The sequence below is a fragment of the Tetrao urogallus genome (assembly GCF_951394365.1).
Source record: "Tetrao urogallus genome assembly, chromosome: 12".
In the NCBI taxonomy this organism is placed as follows: domain Eukaryota; kingdom Metazoa; phylum Chordata; class Aves; order Galliformes; family Phasianidae; genus Tetrao; species Tetrao urogallus.
Window position 1 is genome coordinate 17,420,826 of NC_136825.1, and position 23,049 is coordinate 17,443,874.

Here is a 23,049-nt window from a genome sequence, read left to right on the forward strand (position 1 = left end):
AAGGAACTCTTCCTCACAGATCCAAGAATACAGAAAACTGTATTTTGTGGCTTTAGAACATTCCTAAACTGCAAAGAAGAAAAAAGAAAAAGCAGTTACTCCACTCCTTTAGTCTGCAGTTTTCTTTCTTTAGTTTGGCTGAGCTGGGGCTGACCCCAGCTGGAAGCACCAGCCCTGTTCTGCCCCACTCTGACTCGAGGGGACTGCAAAGCAGCAGCCCTGAGCCACCCCTTCTCCACAGACTAATTAATCAGTTTAAAGACTTTTTCTTTTTTTTTTTTTTTTTTTTTAATTAATCTAAAAGCCCCAGTTTCTTAAATTTAAGACAGCAGCTAAAAATCAGAGATAGTGGAGGAGGAAGGAACAGATTTTTTTCTTTCCCTGAAAATAAGCAAGCACTTCAATTGCCTTACCTTGGGAACTGCAAACTGGCTAAGTGGAAAGGAAGCATGGTAGCATGTCAGACTGGGAAACACAGAACAGCATTACAGATGAATAATATCCAAGGAAAAGTTTTATGTCTGTTCTTCTGAAAATTGTGTCATCCTTCCCCAGCTTGTGAACTGTTTTAGAAAGCCATCATTCTTTGCTCCTTACAAACCCTCTGACGTGGCTGACCTTCCTCCTGGTGCAGCTTAGGCTCACTGTAAGCAGTAAAACCACAGACAAGCGTTTCACTCATTCTCTCCCTTACCTGAAGGACACAAGGGTTTATTTGGCACCACGGTTGGCATCAGGAAACACCTGCAGAAGTGCAGCCCTCATCTCTGAGCATGTGTTTTAGAAATAACGGGAGGGCCCAAACACAAAGCATGGTGTGTTATTGTTAGCTGTATCTCAGCCAGCCCACCACCTCACTCCCACTCTTTGAAAGGAAAAGACCAGGGTAAAGATCACACACAACTTACCATCAGGGGCAAAACAGCCTAGACTTGGGGAAAATTACTGACAATTACTTGAGAGGTAAGAAAGAAACAAAACTAAAAGACACCTTTTTCCCATTCTCCTCTTCTTCCAAAGCTCTAAGTCACTCCTTCATTCTCAAACTCTTCTACTCCCTTCCCACTCCATACAGCACAGGAAGGTGGGGAACACAGGCTGCCATCAGCCTCTAACACTTCATCTCTGCTGCTCCTTCCTCCCTATTCTGCTCAGTGATGTTGTGCTCCATGCGGTGCCCTCGGGCTGCAGGGGGACAGCCTGCTCCACCATGGGCCTCTCCTGAGCTGTAGGGAACTTCCACTCTGCTCCCGGAGCATCTCTTGCCCTCCTTCTGCACTGGCCTTGGGGTCTGCAGGATTGTCTCTCTCTCATTTTCCTCATCACTCCCTCACACACCTGCTGTGCAGCACTTTTTACCATTTCTTATGTTAGCACTGATGTGCACTGCAGAAGGGTTCCAATTTAGCCAGTGGTGGCTCTATTTCATAACTGGCCAGAACAGGCTGTCTGACACAAGGGTACCCCTACAGTGCCCATGTTACCAAAACTTTGCCACATAAACCAAATTTACACAATTAAGTCCATTTACCACATCTGAGCTAGAAAATTTAACCTCTCAGATGGTCTTCAATTACTGCTTGTTAACTCCCCATCAGCTGTTGCCACAGATAAACTATGAGCTGCTCTTGACATCGTAGACCAGGTTTGCAAAGTAGGACAAGATCCCAAGCTTCAAAGTCCCTGATCTAGAAAAAAAATACACAGCTGTAAACAAGGATCATCATCTTCTCAGAAGGCAGTCCATAACTGCTCATTTGAGCACGCAAATGGTTAGCATGAAGAGCACCAGCACAAGTGCCTATAAGGAACATTCTGAAAATGCAGCAGACGTATGGTAACCTTTCAGCTCACCAGAATAAGCAACATTTGTATTGTGCAGAATACACATCATTTTATTTTACAGAGCTGTAAAAGTATTTAAAGATACAAGAATAATAATTGATGGTGAGATCCAGCAGGCTGGCACGATAGCCACAGCACAACCTGAATCAATTCAAGCCCGTGCTGACTGCATATTGCCCCAGCAGCTGCAAGTGGAAAACCATCACATGGAACCACCTATGGCCTGCTTGCAGCAGTCAGCTGTGTTTCCACCCCTAGGACATGCCCACTGCCAGAGGGGCACTTTCACTTGTAGGGAATCACTTTATTCCCACTCACAGCAACGGGAATCAGCAGCTTCCTGTACTCCAGAGGGAGGTGACGCTCCACCAGCACGTGCAATGGCATCTTGTCTGTCACCAGCCCTTGCCTTTGTTCAGAAAAAAAGAGCAGAAAAGAAACAGAATAGTTAGTGGAAAGAGTTTCCAATAAACTTAATATCAAAGTTTCTGAAGTTTTCTTGCAGTGGCATTTTAGCATTTAACTCCTGAAACACACAGGCTGTGGCTGTTTGCAATAGGAAAGTCATCTCCCTTTATTTGCACACAACTTCCCCACGTGTTCAGTCCCATCTATGGTGCAGCCCCCCACAGAGATACATGTTTTCCACAGTGAAAGTCAGCACACTGAGCCATGCCAAAGCAGTGCATTCCTTTTTAAATTCACAGTCCACGTGACATGGGATAAGTTTTACCATTTAAGGACATGCACAGAATGATGCAATGGAAGCAAACATCCCATTGTCCAATAGACTTTTTTTTTTTACATGCCATTCACAACTCAGAGGTGGTTGGCATTTTAGAGCTGTGTAGACAGTGTTGTTTTCTAGTAACACCATTTAGCTGACTGGCCTGAAAAAAAAAAAAATCATTATCTCCCAGTCTCACAGAGAGAAACAGCAGCCTTTATGCATGCTTTCTTTGCAGGAAGAGTAGAAATGCTGTTCTTATTTGTTGACTGGTAACAACTCCCAGTCTCTTTAGGAGGCAGTGGAAAAGCATAAAGACATTGGGAAAAAGGTAGAACAAGCATACAGAATCCTCAAACCTGGCCAACTAAGTCATCATGTTTCTTGACCTGCTTTATTAATATCAATACAGCTGTCAGCTGGGAAAATGAATTCTCTAGACAGCAAGAGATTAATTCTTTCTAAGCAGCAGCACCAGCTCCTGGTACTCAAGCCCACACAAAACCATTTACTTTAATCCCTCAAATAACTTGAACATAGCATCTGAAAGAAACTCTTCCAAGGGAAACTAGAATAACAACTTCCTTGACTTCAAATAAGGAGTGGGAAATGCTTCAGGCTTCCAACCCAAGAACAAAACCCTTGTATTTAGGTCGCAGGACAACGTAAGTCCAGTCATAAGATGGGGGAGTTGAGGGAGCCCAAAGGGAAGAGCTGCACTGAAGAGGCTCTGAGAACATCCCATGCAGGATGCAGGCCCTCTGTGAGGTCTTGCAGCAGCAAGAAGAGGAACGCTGCTATCAGGAGAAGCCAGGCCAGAGAATCTTATTCCTGCTTTGGCAAGGAACAGTCAGTTTGAACTCTATCACATTTGTTTGGGATTTTGTTTGGAGGACAGTAATGTGAGTGCTTGCAGTCCCCATTTCAGTCGCAAGTGCTCTCAGGGATGCAAACAGCCTAGCCTTGCTTACTGTAACTCACCTGCATTTTCTACACACACCTTTCATGTCTCAGCCCTTTCTGCTTCAGCCTTGCACACATTCCCCTCCTCTTGCTACCTGTTTCTCAGACTCCTCCTTCATTCCCAACCCTCAACACTTCTGCCTGCCCTCTACCACACTGGCCCTAGAGTATAGAAATTCAAGTCCATAAATGTCTTTTTTTGGGACAAAAAGCCAAGCTGAATCACACAGAACAAGTCACAAGTTACCACGCTCACAGTGGAAACACTGCCAGTGTGCATACCCAGGCAGTGACAGTCTTACCAGGCTATCAGTGCAACACAGACCACCACAACAGGTTAATAACACCTTTCCTTTACCTTCTCATGAGGAGTTCCACGTCAGCCATCTCCACCGTCCTCCTCCCTGCATGCTGGCTGTAAGCTTCCAGATCACTGCTGATCTGCTTGAAGTATCTCTCAGAGCTGTAGAAGAATTAAAGAAAGAAATAAAAAAAAATAAAATAATCAGGCTGTGGGGTGTACTAACACCAAATGCTCGCCCGCTTCTGTTGGGTAAGCTGTACTGCAGCTGCTCTCTGTGCAGGTCACAGCCTGCCAGAGAAATATGTGGGAGAAGAAACACGACAGTCCTGGGAATGAAGCACTGCATCTCAGCCTCGGCCTTCTGGAACATCACCCAGTAATTCTGGATGTGCCAAGATAGCTGTGAAACAGCTGCACATTTGACAAGCAGAACCCTTCCCAGAACTCCCACACGGGCAAGAACAGGAGTTAACTGATAGTCTCATCTTTAACATGGATTTATTAGGCTCTTACGGGATACAGTGTTGGAACAATCCCCAGATTTTACTCAGGAAGCTAATTTCTAGATTCCAATAGCAGAGAAACCCTGGAGCTGTAATAGTGCACAGCAGGAACAGCTTCACCTTGCTCAGCCTGATCCTCCAGAGCCATCCTGCTCAGAGTGCCAGTGATATCAGTGTGCTGTTAGCTAAAGTACTGCACGGTGCACTTGGTCCCAGCTGAGACAAATGTCAGAAGTTGCTGCAAGGCAGCATCATTCACTGATAGCCACGCAGCAGCCAAAAGCACCTAGCACATTTCTGTTCTCATTTTCATCACACCTCCTGCAGATTTCCCACCAGCTGAGTAGCGAAGGGCTGAGGGAGAGCCATCAACTTGTCAGCAGGTCTCTGAAGAATCTGCAGTTACAGGAGGAAAAAAAAAGAAAGGAGGGAAAAGAAGAGGAGGAGGAGAGCAGTTTGCTGCTGCTTACCATTTTTCAACAATTTTATAGGCATCTCTGGTCACTGGCATTCTCACGTAATGGCTAAATATCTGCTTTATCAGCCCGCTTGCTATTTCAGGCTCACGTGTTTTCCTCTGTGCTGCTCCTGAGCTCTTTGGAACTGGCTTTGGAGGCCGCAGTGGCTGCGGGGGCAACCTTAGAGAGAAATTGAAAATTCACACATCATCAAGTGAACATACAGGCAGTAGGAAGAGAACCAAGTTCAGGCAAGACTTATGCTGAATTTGAAGATGTTAAGAACTACCACTTCTTCCTCCCTCAACTGCCAAAATCTCTCATGCCCACAAAGTACAGATTTTGCAAACCATCCATGTGGCATTCCAGCCTTGGGAGAAGTAATTCAGGCTCAAGTTTCCTGAGATAAGGGTGCTAACACAGTAAAAGCCAGCAAGCTATAGTTCACTCTAATATATAAATGCATCTGTGCTATAGCTCTCTGTAGTTTTCACTTCCCAGAAGTGGACAAAGTTTGAGGTATCCCTAGGTCATCTCCATATCTGGAGACAGGAGAGTCTGGTCTGTAAGATACAATCCACCATTCCTGGCAGCTGACAATACTTACCAGGAGTTTCTCCTTTGACACAGTCACCTTCCATGAAAAACATGCTCAGAAAAACTTTACATTATTAGAAATGTTTTGTTTAGCCTTTTGCATTCAGGCTTTTTTTTTTTTTTTTTTTTTTTTTTTTTTTTTTTTAAGTCCTAAATGAAACTACTATTGTTTTCCTATCTAAAATGAAGATCTGCAACACAGAAAGGGGAAGCAAAGCCCCCAGATTCACTCAGTAGACAAGTAAGAAACAACAGAGAAGACTTGTATCTCAGACCAACACATACAAAACCCAAACAACACACGTTAGATAGCTAACAAGCAGCACCCTGAGCTCTCTGCTCTTGCCACTTGTGTTTCCCAGGCACACTTCCATCAGATCACTGGTGAAGGCTGTTTACACTTACTCAGGAGCAGCAGATTTTACAGGCCGTGGAGGCGACAGCAACGACAGCACAGGATGCCGTCTGTGGTCTGCAGCACGGACAAACATGGGTGTCTTCATGGAAACTTCTAAGGAAAAAAGAAAACAAAAGTGTACCAGCCACCTGAGGAACTGAAATCTGTTTTCCAAACCCCTGCAGCAAGCACCACTGTAGCAGCAGCCAGAAGTCTAGCCAGCTTTGCACAAATCTGGTGCCACACTGCCTGCACTCAGGTTATGGCTGTGTGGAACCAGCCTGGCCACTGACTGCTGCAGTTCTATCTGCCCCATCTCCTGCCTCACACACTGGTGGTTTCCTCACTGCCCGCTCCCACCCAGTAGGCTGTGTGGGACCTGCAGGCTGGGCAGGGTCTCAAATGGACACTGGGGCTGATGGTTCCATCGATTTAAACTGCCAAAAAAGTTGCAGCCTTCTTCCAGAGAACTTCAAAGCACGAAAACTACTTCACTGTCATCCTGTTAAATCAGTATCAAATTCTGCTGAGCAGAGGGATGTGTAGAGCAAGAAAGTCACAAGACGAAGGTGAGTCTATGAGCATCTCCCACATTTGCAGTTTCAGAAATTCCCCCCAGCTAAGGCTCAGGATGCAGACAGTACCTTGCCTTTTCTTTGCCTGTGCACCATCTGTAGCAGTTTCATCCAATCTAATCTGCACCCTCTAACTTCAGTCTTCAATCCCTTCTGTTTGTAACAATGAGCAGGAAAGAAAACCTTAACTAAACTGAAATACTGAGCAGCTTCCTGTCTAGGAGTGGTGAGAGAAAACCTCTTGCCTGCCAGTTTCCCTTGCAAGCTGAGCAGAGCCCAAGAATCCAGCATATCTGATACCATAACTGAAGTTTGTACTTCACCACCCTCCCCAGGAGGCTGAGGCATCTGTCCTGTGATAGCAGACAAGTCCATCTACCAGAGGTCTCAAGGTACCAGTGGGAGTTAAACTCTGCAACTCAAAAGTCAGGAGCCCTTCATAGAAAGCAGGGCTGGGTGAGTCACTATGGTTCCTCACGTTAGTTTCCTCTGAAGAAATCCTGACACGTGCTGGAGGAGCAGGAAGTGGGATGCAGAGGAAGAAACTACTTGTGCTAAGGTTTCTGAGGTAAAATTTACAACTATAGTGCACAGTTCCTCATTTTCAATTCCTGCTTTTCTTCCTCTCTTTGTCCAACAAGATCTGGAAGACACTACTTCCACTGTTCCACCCTATCAGCAGATCTCTCCAGCAAGATGTTGAAGGTTACAGATAAGCATTCACACACTCCTTTCACACACTATTGCAGACACCCTACAAACACTTCACAGCTTTTCTTACAGCAAAAGCATATCAGACCGATTGCCACCTTCTTATCACAGCTGAATTTCCTCACAATGCCTCGAACTCTGGCAACAGGATTCTTTCAGGATGCCCTTAGTTCAGTTTTTCAGTTCAGGATACATTCATTACACAGTGAATGATTTTCAGACCAATGCCAAGAGAGCACTGAGATTCACTACAGGCAATTCTCAGATGTGGCCTTGACTGAACTACATTCTTCCAAACGCTGTGAAAACCTCTTGGAGCAATGGAGCAGACTGATGCAGTAGACTGGCCCTAGGAATATCAGCCAATAGCTTCACCTAGACTATCTTATGGACTAAGCAGCTGATCACATTATTAGTTCTGCTGTTTTTCAACCTGTTGACAGATACCAGGGGATTCTTCAACTGCCTTCTGCTACTTCTACAGATTTCTCCTTACCTTCACTCTCATGGTCTTCTATTTCACTTTCGTTATCAGTAGACTCTTCTTCAGCAGCATCCAGCTCTCCTGTGATGGTCCTATGTTCTATTTCACCTGTTTGCTCAACAGCTTCTTTTAATGGCTTTGCCCCAGATTTTTCAAGGGAGTACGAAGCAGGAGAATGCCTGCCAAGACTTCCAGCTCCAACACTTCCAGCCATCTCCAGCTCTAGATTGCCAAAACAGGAAGAATACATCACTGCAGCAATCATCACAACCAAAGCTGCAGAAAATTAAACCCAACCTGCCATTCCTGAAAAAGTTGCCATCTGTTATATTCCTGCTTTCAAGGATTAGAACATCAATCCATTAAGCTGGGTAGTGAAAGCATTGATGAATCCTCATCTTTTTCCCTTTGCTGCACCTACGTGTGCCAAAGTCAGGTGAAAATGGCACTTGGTAACTCAGAGCAAAGTTGTTATCCGAGTTCCTTTTAGATCATCTTCTTTTAATGAAAAGAACTACACAGCTTCTGTGCTATAAGGAAAGGTGGATTTCCCCTCAAAATAAGCATTACCAAAGACTTTGGACGGTATGTTAAAGACAGAAGACCCTTGTGATTTAAGAAAATTAACTTAGATCTAGATTCACCAAAGCATTTAGAGAGTATCAAAGTTGAGTCAGGCAAAGATTGTAATTTACTAACGGGAGTTTTTGTCAATTAAAGAAGCTTCCAGCAATTATTTATTTCCAGCCACTATTGCCAAGTAGATTTTGGTTTCTACCTGAGCTGTACTGCAGTCTTCCAGCTAAAATGTCAAGATTAGCTGGCTATATTTTCCCCCCAGCATTTAACCCAGACTGCAGAACACGGAGAGAATTAACAAGCATCTCTCCAAGCACTGACGCCACAGTGCAGCTTGAGAGGTCCTAGTGCTACTGATCTCACCAGCTTTGGGCGAGTCCTGGTGCTCAGTGCCTTCTGCTACTCCTCCTCCTTCCAAAGGGGTCATTTTCATTTTGATTCCAGCATCCTGGGCTGCTGTTAGCTGTGATTCTGATTTTCTTGACAGTTTCTTCTCTGAACGTTCAGAATATTCAGTATCTGCATGGTGCTCTGTAGCTAAAGCAGGAAACTTTATCATCAGTTTCACCAACCAAAAATACAATCAACTACCAGCATCCGGTTTAACAATTGCTAAAATTCACTTGATAAGTAAACACATCAACAGCCATGAACTGCAAATGCAGTTCCCTTCCAGAAATTTACAATGAAAAACATTTCGTGAGTCTGCCACCTATTCAGGGCACACGTCAGATCCCCACAAAGGAAATGTACTTCTCAGTAAGCAAAGACAAAAAGAGTAGATCTTGTAGAGCTAGTTTCACTTTTGGAGATTGCCTGAAAGGCCAATTCTTTTTTCCTTTAAATCTAGCAATACGTAGAGTTTATTCCCAGTCCCTCCTCCCCATTTCCAGCTCATGGGTATAGATGGCAAAGCACATGCCCAGGTATCCTGAAACTGAACCAGGGATCATCGAAGCTGCCTAAGGCAGCCAGTGATTCTCACTGGGGACTTTCAGTACTTAAGGGAAGGTTATAAAAGGAAAGAGACTGACTTCTACACGGTAGCATTAGGACAAGGGGAAATGGTTTCAAACTAGAAGAGGAAAGATTTAGACTAGATGTTAGAAGGAAATCCTTTACTCAGAGGGCAATTACCATCCCCCTTCATTCTGTTTTCCTTTTAAAATTCTGAGTCTCAGAGAGCAGCTGCCTTTCCCCAGCTGAGGAGTCCCTACATTCAGTCATTCACTGCACAGAAACTGCTCCATGCATTTGATGATCATTAATGGTAATCACTTTTCTCTGCACTCTGTTAAACCTGCTTTGAAATGCAGAGCTCAGAGCCACGCACAGTAGTAAAGGTGAACACGACAATCATTTACTTGGCAGCACAGCAGTGTTCACCACTTTATCTTCTTCTCTCACAGTTTCTTACAGGTAATTTGCTTTTCTGACCATTCTCCAAGCTCTGAGTTCACAGCACTGCAATAATCCTGAGGTGACTTTCATCATCCTCCAGTGTCACATCCAGTCGATGCCCACATTTCAGTGGTGCACCCAAGCACAGCAATAACAGGACCAAAACCAAATCAATCAGGAAAGATTACAGAATGTTAATCTCAAGCAATTATAAATTTAGGGATGGAGAATAGCTGCTACCCAAGCAAACTAACTGAAAAGAACTGCTTAAAACAAAATGCTGTGTTACCATGGTTAAAAGATAACTAATTTTGCTGATACTCCTAAGCTAGAGTTTAGAAAATGGAATTCCACAGAACATAGGAATTTGTGTCCACACTCACCCAAGGTTTAGGCAATGAATGGGTGCTGCCTGCCAACCTCAGCACACACACAGTGTTTACTGACTTTTTCTATGGCAAAAGGATTCAGAGAAAGCAGAGCACGTAAAAACACACTGTGTACGAAATCCTCTTCCAGGAACAGGGAGGTTGGTATTAAGCCCCAAACTACTAGTGACAATCATTATTACTTCAGACAGGGCAGCCTTGAAGCCCCCGAGGAGAGAAAGATGCTGACAGGTATTGAAGAAAACTAAAGGCTAAACTGGCTTCAATAAATATAGCAAATGTTAACATGTGAACTAGCAAGAAGTGATTAGTTGGACAGATTCTTTGCCAAGAAGGAGCTATTCATCTTTCCTCCAGGAAGATGAGCAGTACTGCGGACCTACAGAATAGAAAAGTTTATTCCATTTGCAGTTGCTGTGAACAAAGCAAATAGGGACAAGGGAGCAGATGAGTCACAGCATGCTTTTAGAAAGGAAATGCTCACAGTGCTTCGGATATGACTCAAGTTATCTCCAAAAACTTAATAATGCATTGCATTAATAAAACCTTGGCTTTGCTCTGCAAGCCACCTGCAAGCACAGGCAGCAGCCAATATAGTTGCTTTAAACCTAAGAAAGGTAGCAGTCACAATCTAGTAACAAAGAGGGAATTCTTACCCCTTTCTGAGCATCAGGGCCCATCAGACACTCCAAAGAAGATGATCTCTAAGTAGAGATACTCCCCTTGTGGCTCCCAGCTCTTACAGGAGGTTAGGGAGGGGTGGAGCCAGGGCCCAGCCCTTCGGGTGAATTGCTTCCGCGGATCTCCAGCAAGATACCTTTGCTTCCACTGCCAACCCTCAAATGAGGTCTGGGAAGAGGTGGATCCTGGATCCTTCCAATCACTCAGGTGATTGCTTGCACCACACTGCTTGCACCTGAGCTCCCCTGGGTTGGCCCTGCCTTCCCACCAGATGCTCCATCACTGCTTCAAACCACAACTTACCATTTCCACTACCCCTACCAACCCAGTCCCTGTGATTTCATATAATACCTGCAACCCCCAATTCCCAACCCACTGTACTCACTGCCAGCCATTTCTTCTGGCTCAGAGAACTGTTCCATTGGGTCATTCTGCTGGGAGTGATCTTGCTCCTCTTCTCCCTGCCTTGCAGGTGTTTTCTGAGTTATCCCATCAACATGTTCATGATCAGTTATTAAGTCCTTTTCAGAAAATCTCCTGGTCCTTCTCTCATCTGTGCTCACAGCAGATACCAGGCCCTCCAACCTTTCTTCCACGTGAGCAGGATGTGAAGAATTGCTTCTTTGTGCTGAAGTTTTTGAATCTGATAGCTGTGGTTCAACAGCAAGAAGGTTCTGTTCACCAAACTGAGGCTCAACAAAGAGCTCTGTATTATTCAGCACCACTTCTGCATCAGTTCCTATTGCAGTTGTTCCAGTCATAGATGATGTTTGCAAATCCACAAGATAGTCTTGTGCTGTTTAAAAAGTTTTAAAACAAGTTTTATGTGGGGGAAAAAAAAAAAAAAGCCCATTGAAAGTTATAGGAATACATGTTTATTACCAGGACCTAGATAATACAAAATCTAAGTCATACAACCAAATTGAATTCATCCACAGCAAATCAAACTCTGAAACTCTGTCACCACTCTTCAGTGGCCCAAGCCAAACCACCTCCCCAGTACCTGCAGTTATGAACATAATCCCATACAACATACAGTTTGTGTGGCGTGTAGGCAGAGGACACTGAAAATGCCAAGAATCAAGGCAACTACAGGTGCGGAGCCTTGTTTCAAATCTGGCCTCCCAGATTACACCAGATTTCTGCGAACAAGTTAGTAGCCTTTAAATCCTAAAGTACAGTCCATGTTCCAGCAACTGCTTCTAAAAGTCACCTTATACAGGTCCCTCTGTCCCAAAACACAAGTATCAACACAAAAGAAACCTTTCATTTGCAGCATGTTCTGTTCCACTCCCCCTTCAAAAGCAGCGATGTCAATAGCTTTGCGATTCTGCGGCCTCCGCTGTAAGCCTCTTTTTTCAACAGTGTCTGGTGCCATCACAGAGCCAACTGACATGCGAAGAGATCTGTATAAAGAGAAAGGCAGAAAGCCTTTTCCAAACCCACACACTCCCCACTTGCTCTCAGGTTACAGCCAGCAGGCCCTTAAGATAATACTTCACAAAACTCTCAGCTAAGAACAACAAAGCTCCAAAGATTACATGCCAGTCTACTTGAACAAAATGAAATCAGACCCTTTGCTTATCTGACATCAGAATACGTACCACAGGAAACAGATGGTTTTACAGCCTCCTACATAGAGAGGGCTGCAACTGCCAGCATAACTGGCAAAAGGTTCAGAAATCTTTAAAAAATAGAGTAGAATTTACTCTGAGAGTAAAGGTGTCCTCTAGATCACAGTGAGGAGTTAGAAGGATGGTGATCAAGTGCTGTCAGTACTGACAACAAACTACAGCTGCCAACACCATAAACTTTTTGAGGTAAGAGCAAAGACAGCAATAAAACAAATATGGGGGGGAAAAATATGTTATCTGAATGTACATATTTTGTATCTTAATGAGACTGGCCAGCTCAGCTATGTCTTGTTCTTCTTCCTAGGCAGCCCAATCAAAAATGGGATTCAGGATAAAGGAGGATTTAAAAGATAGGAAGAGTGGTACTCAGCCTTCTGAATCACTTCGCATGAGACAACGAGCAAGGACTGCAGTGAGAAACAAGAACAATTGCTAACTACAGCAAAGTACAGGTGTGACAGAAGAAAATGTCTCGACTTGCCAAAAAGCCTTTTAAAGTCCAGAAAATGAAGTCTGCATTGCTGCAACTGATGTGATGAGTCAACAGGTTAGAGATCACAGTAGAGATAATGAGTTAACAGATAGAGATAATACTCGAAGGTATATTATGTATTGATTTACTATGGGGAAGAAAGGGAAAAAAGGAATGGCCCAAGGAAGCAAAAGGAGGAGACACAACACCTGCACAAAGAGGCACAAGCAATGACAGCAATACATGCCAGACTTGCTGGGTCATGCAGTATAGGGGCCACAATTGTGGAAAAATACAAAGCATGTGGTATGACACTTCCACTCCAGTAATGAAACATGAGATATGACTGTTATGATTAACAGAGTTCTTTGTCATATACCCAATTATCTGTAACACTGCTCACAGTTACAGAGGTTATGAATCAAGGCAAGGGATTTTTTCAACTCACCGAACCAAAGTGCTGTCCAATGTTGAATGAGCTTAAAAAAAAAAAAAAAAAAAGAAGTTGGTTACTCATTAGTTAAAGAGCACTGATCTTGCCCACGTTAGTAAATACTAGAGCACGTCCTCTCTACTTTTACAGCATTGCCTATGTCTTATAAACATGAACACATGCTGGACAAAAGAAAAATGAGTCAATGTTCTGATCACAGGTGAATCAGTGTGGGATTCAGCTCCAGATTAAGACAGCCAAGCACAGGCATCCATGTTCCCATTACGGTCAAACACCATTCACCAGCTATACACACCTTCTGTGGGCTGGGCTGAATCACCCTCTAGGCTCCAGTGAGCAGATCTCATTTAAACTTTAAGAGCAGTTCAGCCACCTAGCGTACATGCAGGCACACGGATTCAGAGATCTGTAAGTGGGAGCTGAATCCCACCTTAAAATTCTATTCCACTTGGTACTGCCAACAGAATACATAAACTAAGGTGAGGTGTTTTAACCTTCTGTCTCTGCTCAACTAAAATAGAAGTGTATTCAGAAGCTTTATGTTAAGGGAAAAAAATATTCTAATGTAAAATATTGTTTCCTTTATAAAATTTCCCCAGGACAAGGGCTGCATAACTTACAGGACATAACTACAATAAAATCTCTCTCTATATTTTTTTCCTATTTTCAGGTTTCTGGAATTTGGAGGAGACAAGGACTGCTTCCTTTTGCTGATGTTTCAAAATGCAAAAGAGCACCAAGCTGAAAAAAGTCAAGAAGCCACATTCAATAAGGACAGAGCCTGTGACTTGGATTTAAAAAAAAAAAAAAAAAAAAAAAAAAAAGGTTGCTTCACATCCCTTTCTTTGCTTTCTTCATTGTACAACATGCTGCAGTCTTGCTTCCCAGCTGAGAAGTTATTAGGTGCTAAATTGCAGCAGATCACAGAAATGTGAAAGTAAATGCAGATCCTCACCCTGCTTCCGAGGAAGCCGCTTGTCTGCTGCTCTCTCAAATTCAGACACGCTGAGTTTCTTTCTCTTCCTGGTCACGGGGAATGCAGTGACAGATGGATCCTCAGCAGCAAGGTCTGGCAGTTGCAGTTCCACCCTATCAAAAAAAAAATCTGGCCTTTAGTACAGGACATTATTATTCAGTTATATGCCCCGTAACGTTGCTCGAAATTAAATGGAAATTACTTGTCCTTTCTGTAGCAGAAATAATGAACTAATTAATCAAGGATTAGCTCAGCAAATATGGGAAACTCTGTTGTTTTTGCATACTAAAACAAATTTCACGAGGTAAGAGAAACAAAACTTAAGTGCATATTCAGAAGGACAGGGATGAGAAACTTCAGGCTACGGTAGAAGTCTGGGCTCCCAAAATATTCCAAAGCTCTGTTCACCTAATGGCACACACAAAGGCTAGGAGGAAGAAGGAAAAAAAGTCTGCACTTGTTTAACTTCAGCAACTAGCTGAATGTAAGTCTGCAGATATCCAACCACCTGATCTTTTAACACAGACTGATGAGACATACATTTCAAGATGTGCAGGAACTCCAATAGGCAAAATCAAGAAGGTCCTGAGATGATGCTGCTCATCTGGTTTGATTTTTAGAAAGGAATGAAGTTACAACACTCACAGCAACCCAGACTTCCTCTATCAAAGAGCAGACAGAAGTTTGCTTAGTATTTTACAGGACCCGTTTTAAGCTGTTTACTGGCAATACAAAAATTTAGCTATAAAAATCACACTACTTATAACAGGTTACTTTATTTTGCAGTAAACAAAAATGCAGATGATTGCCTAAAGTGGTCAGAGCAAATGAATACCTGCCACCACTAGCAGCTTTGCTTGATTTCACAGTGGAAGGCTCAGGCCCGTTAACATAGCAGAATGGAAGCTGAACATGAACTAAAGCACATGAACTTTGTGCAAATCCCACCTGCAAACCACCCTACAGGAGAGCAAGTAACCCACAGCAGCCCAGTACAGGGACAAGAAGCAGCAGTAACACTGTAGAAACAACAGCAGCAACCTGTTTTCTGAACATAAGAGAGAGCAGTCAGTCATTCCCACACTTTACGCCCCAGTGTCTTCAGCACACAGCCTGCAGACTTGCAAAGATCCAAGAGCTTTTATTGTAGCCTCTATGATAGAAAATTAAGCAGAGACTTCCATCAGAAGACTTTCTGTATCCAGCAAGCACTTCCACTGTAAAAGGCTATTAAAAGTCTGCATTTAAAAAGGAGGACTAGTACAAACACGAGGTATCTACTGTTCACTCCCAGTGTACTTTTGGTACTTTTAAAGCTGAAAAGATTACTTCTGAAAAATCACAAAACACAAACCTGACTGTTGAAACAGAAGGAATCCTGCTCCTCAATTCCAGCAGAAAAGAAACTGCAGCTACATTTGGTAGTGTAAAAAAACAAACAAACAAAAACCAAAGTGCTCACGTGGTAGAAGTCCTCTGAGATGGAGGTTCTGGTTGAGCATCTTCTCTTTCTTCCAACTGAATTGTCTGAAGTGCTAGAGGTGACACTTGTGGTTCTGCCAACAAAACCAAACATTCTGGTTTCCACATCTCAAACTTGCAACAGTGTCAAAATACAGCCTGGAACTTTTTAGTCTAGAGAAGAGAATGCTGAGAAGGAGTCTTAGAGCTACAAGTATCTAAAATGCAGGTGTCAAATCTATGGGGGCTGACTTTCTCAGCAAGAGGAGAACAAGGGGCAATGGGCAGAATCTGGAACATAGGAAGTTGTATACCAACACAAGGAAGAACTTTCTTACTGTGAGGGCAACAGAGTGCTGGAAGAGGCTGCCAAGAGAAGTGGAGAAGTCTACTTCTCTATTCAAGACCTGTCTGAATGTTTTCCTGAGAGACTCTAGAGGTCCTCTCCAACCCCTACAATATTGTGATTCCATGAAAGTGTCAAAAACACACTACGGTCTTAAAATTACACTTATGACCAGGTTAAAACAAAGACCAATTGCAAAGCATTTGGATTCCCCTCCTAGGAGAGCTGGCACATAGGCTGACAAACCAACGCTGACAAATGGCAGCACCAGCGTTCTACCATCTACAGAGCTTTGGTTTGCCACTGTGAGCAGCAAGCACCTCTGCACCTTACACACCATCTCAGGGCAGCAGGCAGCGCCGGGGCTGCCAGGGGAAAGAAAACAACAAAGATAACCTTCAACACTTTTCATCAATGGAAGACCTGGTGTTTGAAGCTGCATGGCATAACAGAATCACAGAACGGTTTGGGTTGGAAAGGACCTCAAGGATCGTGAAGCTCCAACCCCCTGCCACAGGCAGGACCACCAACCTCCACATTTCATAGCAGCCCAGGCTGCCCAGGGCCCCATCCAACCTGGCCTTGAACACCTCCAGGGATGGACGGGGCATCACAGCCTCTCTGGGCAGCTGTTCCAGCACCTCACCACTCTCATAGTACACAACTTCCCCCTGACATCCAACCTCAATCTCCCCTCCCTCAATTTCAAACCATTTCCCCTTGTCCTGCAGTTATCAACCCTTTCAAAGAGTTGATTCCCCATTGATAATCTTGCACAGATGTCATTTGCTGCACTTCTACTCGATGCTTTGCTAAGAACAGGGATCTGCTCACGGTTCTGGATGATCCTCCTCAGCATGAGGCGCGGCGTGGCGTTGTCCAGCTCAGACAAGGCATTGGGCCTGTACCTCAGCGGGGTGCTGCTGCCGGCCTTGTTCTCCTTCCCTGAGCCAGATCCGCTCTGAGAACAGACACCAAAGACACGCAGCTCAACGACCCGCGGCAGGGATGCACTTCAGCATTAAAATCACCCGTATCTACCTTCAAATGAAAGCCAAACGTGACTTATAGCACACCTATCCCAGATTCCTATGAGGAAACAGTACAATTTTACTTCGCAAAGCTTTCAGCTGAAAACAATCCCACCCTCGAAGCTCGGCTCGAAATAACTCCTCACAGACAGCAACCCCAAGCTCACCTCCCCTCTGCCCCGCCACAACCGCCCAGAAAGAGATAAATAAAGAGCTCTCCCGTACCGCAGCGGACACAACGGGCTCCCGCTCCCTTACCCGAGCCCGGTGCCTCGGAGACGCCCTGACGGCGACCCTTGGGGTGCGGGCCGCCCCACGATCGGCTCGGATCCCGGCCCTGCCGGCCATGGCGGAGCCCTCAGATAACCGTCGCGTCGAAAGCCGCGCGCTCACGGCGCGGTCTCGCGAGATGTCGCGACGCCCGACGGGAGGTGCCGGGCCGCGGGGCACGCCGGGAACGGTAGTTTTGAAGCGCAGCGCAGTGTGGGGCGCGTAGTTCCGGCGCGGCGCTGAGGCGGCGCTCGGCCTCCCGCTCCCCGCGCTGCATTGTGGGCCGCGTAGTTCCGGTGCGGCCCGGGCGGGCGGCGTCGGCGAACGGCGAGAGGCCGCGGTTGGCCTTGTGGGAGCTGTAGTCCGGCGGGGGGCCCGCGTCCGCGCCCCGAGGGACCCCCGCCATGCCGGGCTTCACCTGCTGCGTGCCGGGCTGCTACAACAACTCGCACCGCGACAAGGCGCTGCATTTCTACACCTTCCCCAAGGACGAGGAGCTGAGGCGCCTCTGGCTGAAGAACGTCTCCCGGGCAGGCGTCAGCGGCTGCTTCAGCACCTTCCAGCCCACCACCGGCCACCGGGTCTGCAGCGAGCACTTCCAGGGCGGCCGCAAGTCCTACCTGGTGCGGGTGCCCACCATCTTCCCGCTGCGCGGCGTCAACGAGCGCAAAGCAGCGCGGGCCGCCCGCCGCCCCCGCCCCGCCGCCGCCTCCGCCGCCGCCGCCACCGTCGTCGTAGCCCCGCAGGGCCCCGGCCCCGCCGCCGAGGCCCCGGTAGGGGGCGCGGCCGAGGACGTGAAGCCCATCGACCTGACGGTGCAGGTGGAGCTCGGGGCCGCCGCTGCCGGGCCCGGCCCCTGCTGGTTGCCGGTAGGTCAGGAAGGCCCCGTGGAAGGCGGCCCGCCGGACCACTCGTACTCCTTGTCGTCCGGCACCACGTCGGAGGAGCTGCTGAGGAAGCTGAACGAGCAACGTGACATCATCGCTCTGCTGGAGGTAAAGATGAAGGAGATGAAGGGCAGCATCCGCCGCCTGCGTCTGGCCGAGGCCCAGCTCCGCGAGGAGATCCGAGAGAAAGACCGGCTGCTCCATGCCGCCAGCGTCGGGGCCCGAAAGCGCCACGGGCTCTGAGGGCGGCCGACTCCTCCCGGGGCACGGCCGGGCCCTGCTTGAACGCTGAGCCTCCATCGCCCCGGGACAGGGCCGCCATGGGCCGTGGCCTTGCTTACCCACATGCAAACTCACCGGATTCAGGAGTTGCTGAGGAATGCTGTTACAAACACAGCGTCCTCTTAGAGACACCTCTGGCCTACACCAAGTCCGCTGGCATCCTCTGTGTAGTTTGAAATTGTTCTCATTTAGGGCATTGGGACCCCGTGTCACCACTAAGTGGATGTAGGGTGTTGGTTTTCAGCAAATAAACTGCGCTCAGTTGAGGTGGCAGGAACGCTACCCCCTGGAGAAGGCACGCCTGAAAGCATGGTTGCCACTGTACCCATCATAGGAACAAACAACGATGTTTTGCTTGGCCTTGCTTAGCAGAGGCGTGAGGAAAGCTTTAGAAAACCCTCTCAGGGTGATGTGTTTCTTCAGTAAATTACTGATGCCATAAAAGACTGCCATTTCTAGTGTGAAAGAATCCCAAAATTTAAGAGTGCTCATATAGGCTTGGCTTACTCAGCAGTACATACGTATTTGTTACAGTTGTCTCTGCTCTCAACACTAGCAAGGATTGTGACCTGGTACAAAGAATCTGGTGGCATTTGATGTCTGTAGTTTATCCCAGTGGCTTAAGAACTCCCTCTCGTGAAACACAGGCTTTGTAACACGTCGGAATTTAAATCCTTGGCTTTCGTTCAGCGAACTGGGGTGAAGCCAAAGTGAAGCAAACGTATCTGCAGTGGTTGCAAACCCTTGCTGTCTAATCCTAACCTAGTTGGCATGACTAATAATCTGTACCTTAGGTAAGACCTTAATGAAATGTGCTTGCGTGTTTTAAACCAAGATTTAAAAGTATTGTAACAAATTTACGTGGAATGATCGTGTAGTTTCTGTTTCTAGCCAGCGTTAGTCCCCTCGCATTCAGCAACAGGAAAGCAAATGGAAGTTGGCCAGAAGGCTGTGGAATGAGGGGTGTGAGGTGATGAGCTTGGACTGAGCCATGGAACGGAGCCCTTGGTGCTTTCCAGGAGGAGGGCATTTGGCGTGCCGCTCTGATTCCATCTCCATGCGTACTTGGATTGAGGGGGGGGGGACAGCTTGACTATTATGTGTGTTGGGAAACAAAAGGCAGTTCACCACAGTGTGCCCATAATTACTTTTGAGGGAGTGCCCAGGTGGCTTCTGGGTCTGTAAGATCATCTTCCTGTACTTGGAATGTGTTACACTTAGTAGATCGAGATGTCGATTTTACTACGTTTTATATAAGTATTTTCTAAATGTAAAAAGTATCTTTGGTTTGAAAATATTGTAATCTTTGTAACGCTGGCTAACATAGCTTTCCAACCGTGGGTTTCAATGCCCTCTGTAGGAGGGAACAAAAGGGCACATTGGCAGCTGTTAGCTGGAGGTTTATCTGTTGATCATGTAGCCAGTTCAGCTGAAGGCATTGGTTGTCAGAGCCTGCTATGTGATGCATGGGTCATTTCTTTATTGCTGTGTGTACTGAGTTGGATGGTTGACTGTGAGGATACTACAGGTCTATTCATGTACTAAGTATTTCCTGTTATTTTCATTTTAATTTATTTTCTCTGATATGTAGCTCTAACTTCAGCTCTGCCGTGTACTGATTTTCCTGCAAGTCAAGTAAGCAGCAAGTTTGTTTTGTTTTGTTTTTTGGGGGGGAGGGGGTGGTAGGGAAAGCAGATACCCGCTACCCTATCTGATTTAGCATATGTAATTGGTCCAGCAGATCTATGCTCCCATCAAGACAATAGGCAGCACAAGGTCTCTCCTTACAAACGAGACCATTTGTGCATCCTAGCTTCTTGAGAACACACGCGTTTTAACAGTCATGGTACTTTTTTACCATTGGAATGCACTTCAGGATGTTCAGCCACTTAGCCCGCTGGACTGGTTAACTGCTGGACTGTTCGACTTCTCCAGGTTACACTGAGGTGCTAACATGCTTAATTTTAATAAAGTATATTTTGTTTTGTTTCCTGCTTCCGTGTTGTGTAATTGTGAGGAGCTCCAGAGGGGTTGCAATGCTTTCTGTCCAAGGTGGAACTTTGCAAACTGCCCTGCTTTGACCACAGGAACTTCCTAATTACTGTGAATACCGATACATCTGGAAAATTAACATTGCTGTTTTGGCCGTGTAGTTCTATAGCATTCTTATCTGGGGACCCGAAGTTTCATTTTTAATGCTGACTCACTGCTTCCCTCTCGCACTGAGAGTAGTTTTATCATCATAGGTTTCACTTGCTAAACATTTACTGCAGATGAAAATGGGACGTCTGCAGTTAGACTGACTGGATTGCTGAAAGGTCGGTGGCTGTAGCTTGCTTCTCTTTGGGAATGACTTTTTATTCCACAGCCTGAACGTCCTTCAACTAATGTAGGGTAAGGAAGAGGAGTTTGAGGTCTGTTCTGTGTAATTACGTGCCTGCCTACTCAGGGAGCTGGAGCTGTCTGATGAGCAGACAGCTACTGGGACAGTAAACAGGCTCTAAATAGGAGCAATTTGAGCAGCAAGAGCCGGACTTCCCACACAGTGCTTACGCTGAAGGGACAGCGTGAGGCTCACACACCACACGTGGCTGAGGAAGGAGGAGCCCTGGCCTCCTGTGAGTGTGCAGGGAGTGAGTGTGCCCACTACAGTGCGCAGGGAAAAGCCAGTGTGCTGCTTTTTTGTGCAATTCCCAAGGTTCATCATCTGAGATTGCTTGCAACTATTGCAATTATTATTAATAATTGTAAAAGACAAAAAATTACAGCTGGTGCATCAGACATTTAATGGGGTGAACTACAAACATTAAATGAAGCAGTGAAATTTTTTCCTCGTGCATGATTTCCCCCATTTGTTGCTAAATTAAGTGAGCAACCCTACTGGCAATGAATTAAGAGGCTAATTAGGAAGGTACCTCAGACATGAGCTGTGTTATGCTCAATGCAAATGCTTTTTCTTCCATTTTAACTTCTCACCTTTCTGCATCCTGCATTCTGAGCTCACGTGCACCCTCTCAGAATTCTTCTCCCATTCCATGTTCCTGTGTGTTTGTGTGTACATGATAAGAAATGTCAGCCCCAGGAGGGGACTTGAAGAATGTTTCCTTAGAGTGGCTATTATTGCTGTAAGGGAAAACCTTAATTCCATATTCAGAATCAAACAGGAGAAAAACACAAGGAAAATTCTTTCCAATGCAAAGCCCTCTTTCACGTAAATAAAACCCTGAACATCTTCCATGTGCTCGCACAAGGCTTGCTCAATTCACTTGTGTTAGAGATCATTATTGCTCCCATTAAACGATTGGAGGACGTATGGTTCTTTTCGTGGCTCCTGACAAAGCACCTTGGTGTGTTCATTCACAAAGAATATTCTCCAGAGCTCTGCTCAAACTATTTATCTGCAGTTTTTTCTGCCCACACTCACAGTCCTGCCCCGTTCCTACCTCTTCCTTGTGACCCGAGCTCTGATGTGACAAGGACAGAACAGAGCAGAAGTTACTGTGCCATTAACTGTCACTGTGCAGAGGCTGGAGGCTCCCCTGGGAACTGGTGTTCTAGAAAGCATGGGCTTACAGCCTGGATGGTGAATGTTACTGATACAACCTCACACTTCTCTGCTGTTTGCACAGAGACCGGGACAGATGAAATTCTGGGCTAGATCAGGGTTAAAATGAGCCAGCATGAACAATGCCTGCCTTCTGCTCCTTACAATTCTTTTCCTTTTTGCCATCCTTCTTTTCTCTCACAGCAGAGATTTGAGGTTCCTGGGGCAACTCAGTCCTGTGCAGGCAGCTCCTTTCGCTCTTCACAGCCAGTCAGACACCCAGCATTGCTCCCAGATACAGAAAGCAGCAGTGACTTCCCAATAGAAATACTGCAGTTCAGAGAGGTGTGTTCAGAAAGCAAACTGGCATTGGCAGAGCAATGGCCACAGCCAGTCTGATTATTCAGGTGAAATACAAGCTGTGTTTTCTGGATGACAACTTTACCACCTGCTGGTGGATCTTCATCACTTTGCTCTTTTCCTTGGGCTAAAGCACAGCCTTCAGCACATTCATTTTGATGAAAAAACAATTTAGGAACAGCTCTCACACAAGCAAAACATCCCTAAAGCCCAGTTACCTCCTTAATACGCTCCATTCTGCCTTCATCTTTTTCTACTTTTCTCATAGCAATTCTCCCTCAAATTCTTTCCGTGTCTCCCCCTCATGTTAGAACCTTTGCTACACAGCGCAGAAAGGGGCTGCTACAGCTGTGCACCCGCATCCCAAAAGGTATTTCTTGTGCTATCCTGGCTATGACAGGAACAGTAGACAGAAAAGGAGTGCCATGTTACACGGCCTGCAAGTTCTAGACTCTGGCCTTGTGTTTGCAACTGTGAGATCTTCCCAGAGCTTTCTCCAAGCCGAACATGCCCAGCTCCCTCAGCTTTCCTTCACAGCCCTTTGAATAAAAAATGACACAACTGATGAGTCAGGATCGCTGCGTGCAAAACGTTTACCTGTACGAAAGTGTCACACGCTCTGTGATTTGAAAAAACAATTTTTTTTTCCATGGCACAAATCCTTGAGGCCCCAAAGAACTCAAGGGAAGGTGGGTGCTGGCAGTGAGAAACCTTTTGG

The 23,049-nt window shown here is 45.8% G+C and overlaps 2 protein-coding genes across 2 annotated transcripts; one reads left to right on the forward strand and one right to left on the reverse strand.

Annotated features, from left to right (window-relative positions):
• Window positions 1–2,130: 2,130 nt before the first annotated feature.
• On the reverse strand, window positions 2,131–17,336 carry CENPT (centromere protein T; the record flags this gene model as incomplete). Its single annotated transcript, XM_079541345.1, has 13 exons — window positions 2,131–2,254; window positions 3,894–3,998; window positions 4,813–4,980; window positions 5,803–5,908; window positions 7,577–7,786; window positions 8,507–8,680; window positions 11,000–11,410; window positions 11,878–12,020; window positions 13,169–13,199; window positions 14,130–14,263; window positions 15,613–15,706; window positions 16,792–16,918; window positions 17,214–17,336. The coding sequence occupies 13 exons, from the start codon at window positions 17,334–17,336 to the stop codon at window positions 2,131–2,133; spliced, it is 1,950 nt and encodes a 649-aa protein (XP_079397471.1).
• A 326-nt stretch (window positions 17,337–17,662) lies between these two features.
• On the forward strand, window positions 17,663–18,388 carry THAP11 (THAP domain containing 11; the record flags this gene model as incomplete). The annotated part of the gene is made up of 1 exon (XM_079541242.1): window positions 17,663–18,388. The coding sequence occupies one exon, from the start codon at window positions 17,663–17,665 to the stop codon at window positions 18,386–18,388; it is 726 nt and encodes a 241-aa protein (XP_079397368.1).
• Window positions 18,389–23,049: the final 4,661 nt, after the last annotated feature.